Source organism: Poecilia reticulata, chromosome 8, assembly GCF_904066995.2.
Source record: "Poecilia reticulata chromosome 8, P_reticulata-male-v2, whole genome shotgun sequence".
In the NCBI taxonomy this organism is placed as follows: Eukaryota; Metazoa; Chordata; class Actinopteri; order Cyprinodontiformes; family Poeciliidae; genus Poecilia; species Poecilia reticulata.
Genome location: NC_088837.1, coordinates 17,309,608 through 17,317,314, shown reverse-complemented (window position 1 = coordinate 17,317,314; position 7,707 = coordinate 17,309,608). Strand labels below are relative to the sequence as shown.

The 7,707-nt window shown below is 39.5% G+C and overlaps 1 protein-coding gene across 2 annotated transcripts; it reads right to left on the bottom strand.

Annotated features, from left to right (window-relative positions):
* Positions 1–72: 72 nt before the first annotated feature.
* Positions 73–7,567, bottom strand: colgalt1a (collagen beta(1-O)galactosyltransferase 1a). 2 transcript variants are annotated; one of them, XM_008416057.3, is made up of 12 exons: positions 7,134–7,567; positions 4,701–4,811; positions 4,478–4,595; positions 3,310–3,444; positions 3,027–3,231; positions 2,820–2,939; positions 2,603–2,679; positions 2,371–2,477; positions 1,560–1,692; positions 1,363–1,490; positions 1,069–1,275; positions 73–975 (listed from the first exon to the last, which is right to left on the bottom strand). In XM_008416057.3, the coding sequence occupies exons 1-12, from the start codon at positions 7,355–7,357 to the stop codon at positions 705–707; spliced, it is 1,836 nt and encodes a 611-aa protein (XP_008414279.1). In that variant the 5' UTR covers positions 7,358–7,567; the 3' UTR covers positions 73–704. The 2 variants fall into 2 exon arrangements, with proteins under 2 accessions (XP_008414279.1, XP_081466219.1); XM_081610093.1 differs by having other exon boundaries at positions 4,478–4,608; positions 7,134–7,270.
* Positions 7,568–7,707: the final 140 nt, after the last annotated feature.

The following is a 7,707-nucleotide window of genomic DNA, read 5'->3' as shown; positions in this document are numbered from 1 at the left end:
GACACATACAGAATGACGCTGCAAATATTATGTACAATTACATATTATTGTCAAAATAAAAATCACAAAATGTACTTTTTAAAATGAAACCTTTAATTTTATCTTCATACAAAAAACCACGCACATATTTTTACACAGTAAAAGGGTGAATAATTTTTGTAGCGTGTGGAACATATTTCCATACGCCTCTCATACCACAGCGCTTATTTCATCTCAAGTGGTTTACTAAAAAAGAAAATTACAAAATAACTTTTATTTAATTTTTTTAATTAGCAACCAAACAAGTTGACAAGTACTGGGTTTTGTTTATTCATCTGCAACTGTTCAGATGTTGGGAAAATAAACATTTTGCTGTGTAACATAAAATTAGTTGACCTAAAATGGCTGAAATGTGACCGTCTAATTTTATATGTATTTGTTAATTTCTGTATGACAGACAGAAGGTGAGTACTGCAAATGCCATTAACAATGACAAGTCTAGTGCCCAGTTGTAATAAAATCAAAGTATCCAAAATAAAAGTCAAGCCATAATTCCTTTTGAAGTTCACATTTGAAAAATCCAATTTTTTAAACTTCAACATCACATCCCTGCTGTGAAAGTAAATCAAAAACATTTAGGTTAAAAAAATAAAAAAAAGGATTAAAAAAATTTCAAACGTTTTAGTTAAGGAATCTTTCAATTTGAAGCTCTCTCTCAATTTCTCCTAAAGCTCGTCCCGAGCCGTACTGTCCAGAGGGGAGTGGAGCACGTCCGTGTTCTGGGCCTCGCGGCTGATCTCGGCCTGTTCCTGGGTTTTTCCGGAGCGCGCTTCTCTGTCCCAGTCTGTACGGACCTTATCGTTGTCCCACACGGTGGAGGTCTCCGTGTCGCTGATGTAGCCGGGGTCGCCCGTGTAGTGAGTTGGAAACACCAGGAGCGGCTCTGCGGAAAAGGCCTTCAGGTCCCTGTTTTCAAACTGCTCCATGTAGTCAGAGCTGTGAAGTAGAGAGCAAAGTGAGGAAAATAAGAAGTTTGCCAAGAGGTTTCTGCAACTGTGTGCACTTTTACTTGCTGGGGTTAAAACTTACACAGGGTGTTTGTTGTACATAATGGGAAGAAATTCATCGACGGGTAAAATCCTTTTCAGTGGCTCTGCTTTCAAAAGCTTCTCAGCACCCTGCAGGGAAATCATATAACCCAGAGTCCAATATGAATAATCTGCTTCTACTAAGTTATGAATATTTGGCACTGCTTTCTCCTTGTGATCCACTTGCATTCTTTTCCGACCAATATATCTGCACGAAAGGAAGAAGCCGAGAGGTTCGATGAGAAAAACTGCTGATATAATGTGATTGTGATAGATTAAGGAAGAACAAACTTACATAAGATCCCAGTCCAGTCCTTCATACTCAACCTCACTCATCAAATTCATCAAGCGACGTTTGAAGAAGACCTCGAAACGCAGGTCGTCTTCAATCACGAGGGAAGTTTCCAGACGGCGATCCACAATCTACAAATAACGACATGTCAGTGTTTATGAATTTCAAAACAGTCTAAATGTTCTGCATTTGAAGTTCACCTCCTTCCAGACGTTGTAGTGGGAAAGAAAGCAGCCTAACTCTCCCTTTGTCAGTGGTCGACCATGGTAAGGGTCCTGGTATCCAGGGAGCATATGGATACCCAGCGCATGAATTTCACTGACATTCATCGCTCTGAGATGGAGGCAAAGAAAGTTTATTTTTATAGCACATTTACCAAAGAAGAGAAGAAGTACACCAAGATCAAAATGGCATGATTTAAGAATCATGCAAAAGAACCGAACATTATAATGCAAATTTGTAACATATAAAAAGCTGAGACATGTGGGAAAAGCTTGCAGTAGATATTTCGCTTGTAAAATAAAATGAAGTCAGCGGGTGCTTACCATAGTTGCTAGACCTGTTTTGGCTCAATATTGGTCCATACATAAGGCGCACCGGATTATAAGGCCCACTGAAGGCATTTGAGAAAATTGAAGGTTTTTAGATGCGCCTCATAGTGCGGAAAATACGGTAACACTTTCCTGCCGTCCAAACATTTCAAACCTGTTCTACTTATAACTTCCACTAGTAAAGACACGCAACTCTTCTTTGACAGAAACTGCTGATGTTGTTAGCGCCTTTAGAGCCAAGAACACAGAATTGAGAAAGATCGAGCTGTTAACTTGGACCTGTTTCTCAGTAGCATTTCCTTATACAAAAATAACTTAAATATTAGGTTTATAATTTTCTCCTGAAGCAGATCTATTTTGGATGTAGAGTCCATGATCAGTTACAGTTGGCCCAAAGAACAAAAATATTCATTTGCAACAGCTACAGACTGTTTTATCACTTATAGAAGAGTAAACTTACTTTCCATCTACTGCTGCAGTGATCTTGCATGCAATCTTCTGCTCATGCAATGCCCTTAGCATGCGGTCCCTGCGGTCAGTCCGTCTTGGTAGGTTTATCATGAACACCTGAAATGCACATAAAAGATGCATGAAATGTAACCTCTCAATTTATCAGCAGCGGGGAGTCTTACAGAAAAGAGATGAGCAGGAGGCCATTTTTGCAATTTCCATCTTCACGTCACTCTACTCACTTCATCAAAGCCCATTTTGTCAGGTTTTTTTCTAGGGACACGGATGTATTTGGAAGGCATAAGGGGAGGATTCCGCACTGGAATGTAATATAGAAGAAGGATGCAGAAATGGTAAAAATGATACCAAGTTTCATGCTGTAGCCACATAAACGGTTTCAAAGAGCTGAAGCTAGCGACAAGGAAGTGGTTGGGAACAGTCAAAATGCAGAAAACTTACCATTAACCTCCAAGAGCGAGTGTAAGAAGCTGTCCACTTCGTCTTGCAAAGTATTGTGGGAGCGCAGGGGTACAGGAATATAACCATAGGTCTCCCTGTTGCATACAAACATTTGAACGTCTGGAAAAAAAAAATCATTAAGCTGAGTGTAACAACAAAATAAACATCATGCGTATGTTTATAAACTGGCAGCTACACGTTAAATACCTGCCATCTGAGCAGAGAATGCAAACACAATGATGTCATCAAATGCCCAACTGTATTCTGGATGTGGCGGGTGAAAGGCCAGCTGCCTGGTAGCCTGTTTCCTGAGGTCTACAAGGAATGTGGAGTGAACCATCGGAACAGCAAAACAACCTTTGCGGACTTGCTTCCTGATAGGGAGGTAGGCAGGTGTCCGCCTGTAGTAACCCTAATGAGGGGAGGTTTGTTAGCATGCGACTACATTGCATAAATAAGGTCAGGGAAAACTAAATTATTACAACACTACCTGAGAAGTCATTCCACACCAGAAGTTTGAATAGGCGCCCCGGGATTCAAGCATCGGAGCTATTATTGTTTTATTTTCTTTCACTAGCTTCCAGAGTACGTCTCGATCGGTGAGAAGGTTATCGCAATCCACCAACTGCACAGAAGAGAGTAGAAACGATGGGAGATATGCTCATGACAAGTTTATCGGTTTCTTTTTTCATTGCGGAGGAACAATTTGCAACTCTGCTACAGAATTACTTCAAGTCGCTGAGGATTGTAAGTATTTATTTTCTCTTGAGGTCATTCTTTGGCATTTCAAACAGACTGAGGTCTGGACTTTATTGGGGGGTGTTTTCAGCCATTCCTTTGTAGATTTGCAGCTAGGTTTGAGATACTTATTTAAGTTTAAGCTGTCTACCAAATTGGCAGAGATTTGACTCCAGAGTAATTTATAGCCACAGTAACCCAGGTCTTGTGGTTGCAAACCGATGTGAAACCGTCACCCTTTCACAATCCAGTGCCAAAGATGATAATCTCGTTCAACAGAGCAAACTACAAAAACTCCCACTTTTATGTAGTTGGTCACACCTGCTGCTAATAAGGTAAGGGTGGATTCGATTAGCAACACCTAGCTTCTACATTCCTCCTTAAATCCTACACAAACAGCAAAGGTGCACTCAGTTTTGTCGTGACTATTAAGACTTGTATAAACTTTTTATGCCCCGTGAATATATGTGCAGAGCGATGTCTTAAAAAGAAAAGTGACTGCGAAACAAGAGTGGGACTCTACTAATTAGCTGTAACTGTAAAACAAACCCTCAATTTCACTTTTTTTTTTCTCCGTCTCTCAAGAGAGAGCGTGGAGAAGCAATTCAAAGGAGAAGAAACTATTGCAATTGTAGATCTACGAAACCTCAAGATTACACACTAGTGCAACAGGAGAAAACAAATAGAAATCCGCACAATATTGTGCTTACAGTTCAAAGCATCAAACTAGGAGCAGTGTGAAATTGATGCCCTGTGCTCTTTGTAAATTATAACAGTGCTTTTGATTGGGCCTTGATTTTACACTTATCCACAGGCAGCAACGACAGGATAAAAATAACTCAACAGCTGGCTCAGCGCTAAGAAATGGAAATATGCATGGTGTTGTGCATTTGTATCGATGGAACAGTGTATGGACCTACCATCAAGTAATCGGCCCACATTTCACGAGCCGACTCCAGCGCTCCTTGCCGAAGCTTCATGACATGCTCATAGCGGACATCTGTCCACTGCTTTGGGCCATCTTCATCCTCGTAGCGACTTAGAAATACATCTTAAGAGTTATTCGTTGGAATTTGTTCATTTATTGATTCTGTGATTTCATGTAGCAGCACCTAAATTTATTGGAAGCTCAATGCAACAAACCTGGGTTCTTCTTTTGGCCTCCACTCCACATAATGGTAAAGGTTCTCCACCTTTAAAAGCCACTCACGCAGAATTACTGTGGTGTTGTCCTCATTGTGATCAGTTGCTACCCTGTAAATGTGCAAGAAATTGAAATAAAACATATAAAATCAGTAGGTTTGACCAAAAACAGGTTCACAATGATTTAGTGCAGAACTGTTGCCAGATTGGGTTTAATCGAGAGACTGGGTTGAAAGAACAAACCCTGACTCAAATAACAATAGCCCTCTGTTCACTTTTTATAATGTCATTGTATGCAGCTGTGGGAACTGAATTGAGTGTTAATAATCCCAACATCAGGCAACAAAAACTGTGAGCTGAGATGACATTTTTTTAGGTTAGCAGTCTGTACAAAAGAAATACACAAAGGCTACAAAAGACACAACCAAGAAGTGAAACCTTTGTCTGTTAACATTAAAACGGAAGGAAAAGATTTGAACAGTGAGGTAAATGAACCTATGTTAGCGGGGAAGTTTGACGCCAACGTGTTTTCTGTGCAACCACAAACATAAAGGTATTTTATTGGGATGTCATTTAGTAGACTAAAGCAATAATAAGGAAAGTGCCACACGTTTTTACTAACAAAATTCTGAAAAAGTTGCATTTGAATAAATAAAATCCAAAGCAAACCATTTCCTGCAGAAGTCAATGTATCACAATTTAAGTCTACATATGCATATTAGTGAACAAATCTAAAGAAAATGAACATCTGATGCCATTTCGGTGAATGAACAAAGTTAATTAAACAGATATGTTTGCTGTAACTCTGCTAGATACATCTGGATATATACTATTAAAAAAAGATAAATAATGTAACAACAAAATTTATGGTCAAGCGAAACAACAGTCTTTGCTCTAAAAAAAACTTGCCATCTGACAGCTTGATTTCTTTTTTTTTAAATGATATTTCTTAGAATGAAAGTCATAGTTGATGTTCTGGAAAGATTTCTTGTGAATCTGAGAAACCTGAATCATCTTCCTAAATTTATTTGGGCCGTTCATCTTTTACATGACTCATATTTGAATCTGAAATGTTTCCTGTTCACAAACAGATTAAACTACTTCAGAAAAAAGTAGATACTAATTATCTATAAAGACACTATTCTCTAAAACATATTCACACAAGTTGCACCTCTTATATCTGGTCTATATTTACCGTGCTGTCACTCTGCAGCACTAATTGCATGAACCAAGGATTTAAATGACAGTTTGGTGGGTTATGATTCGGAGGTTTTCGGCACCATTACAAACAGCTGTGAGCGCACAAGGCCAAGTGCAAAGAACAAGAAGTGCTTACAGCATCTCAAACCGTTTGCGACTGAGGAGCCTGTAAAACTAAAATGTCAAAAACTATTTACAGCAGAGTTAAACATCTACCAAACCATCTTCAACAAACATAACACGTGTTAACTGTAAAAAAAAAAAAAAAGAAAAAGAAAGATGAATACATGTAGATTGCGAGTAATGAGCGCACCACTTGAGTCCTGAGGATATGCTGCAAAGAGATGATGAAGAAAAAGATGAGCCCCTAAGTCTGGGTGGGCTGTTGGAGCATGTCATTTGCTTGCTTTTTATGTGAGAAACCCCTCCCTTATTTCCACCAATGCTGGCAGACAGATGTCTAAATTACCCTGAATATGACTTTGCACAATCTAAATTTGCTTTGGAATATGTGCTCGCCTCAAATAACTGAGGCAGTGCAGATTAACAGATGTTTTAAAATTGCCCCAAAATCACATTTAATGTAACAGAATAATTTCACCATTGGGTAAGGTTACAAAATGATTTGACACAGCTAAATATTTATTCTTACACTTGCTAATTTAGCTTATGTTCACACTGTCCAGTAATATTGTTTCAATATTACTGAAACAATGGTACACATGGTAAAATGTTACAATGTGCTAACTGATCGCATAGTTTTATGTATATTTTAATTTATTATAAGGTAAAAAAAAATTTCTCCATCAGGTTTGCTTTCAGACATGGAGAGATATGGAAGTGGATGGCTGAAATAAAATGTTATTTTGAATACTGAATCACACAGCTCCCCTCGTGGCCAAGTCTCGTCCCCTCCCCTCCACGTTTACAGAACTAAGTTTTGCACATAAAATTTGATCAACTGTGTCCATGTTTACTCAGCTTATTATGAGTTTTCAAAGCCAAACTGAGCGTTTAATCTATTGTATTGTGCACGATGAAATACAAGTGTGAAACCCCGACACGTTAACAGCGTGACATGATTTGGTAACGCGTCCAAAATCCCTCCTAATGCATGTCCACCGCATTTAATCCCCCCTTAACATTGTATATCGTCTTATTTAAAAAGAAACATTCCCCAAATGTGCAGTCATTTGTCTTTATTTCAGTATAATCTTACCTACAGTAACTTACCATAGAGCCATACGGTCCTTAGGATACTTGAGTCGCTCTATAGTTCCCAGAAAGTACGGCAAAGAGTGCTCGGAGTTCCTGCAGATGAGGGCGAGAAGAACCCGGGGAGCCAGAAGCGGAGACTCGGGGCTCCAGCGCTCCTCCGCGAAGTATCCCCGGACAGTGGAGCAGCAGGAGAGGAGCAGCATGAGCAGCACGGCGGGGAGGACGGCGAGCCCGTGCATTGCGACGACTATCTATGTTTTATGTGATGTTATTGTCCTATTGCACTCGTTTTAAATTATAATGAATAGTAGCTTTGCGTTTCGCACCCATCACAAAACAAGCACAGTCTGTGCAGTGTCCTGATGTTGAAGTGCGAAGTTGAGCCTTAAAGGGGTGGGATGTAGCCTCCGTCTTAAAGGGGAAACCGCAACCAGACACAAAATGTGATTTTTTTCTTTCTTCCCCCCCCCCCCCATTCAATAGTGTCCTATATTTCATATTTCAGAAACGGAAAAAGCATTTCCAGGATGTCAAACCACAAGATCAACTTAATTCATTCCTTCAAAGGAAACCAGAATAAAAATGTGTG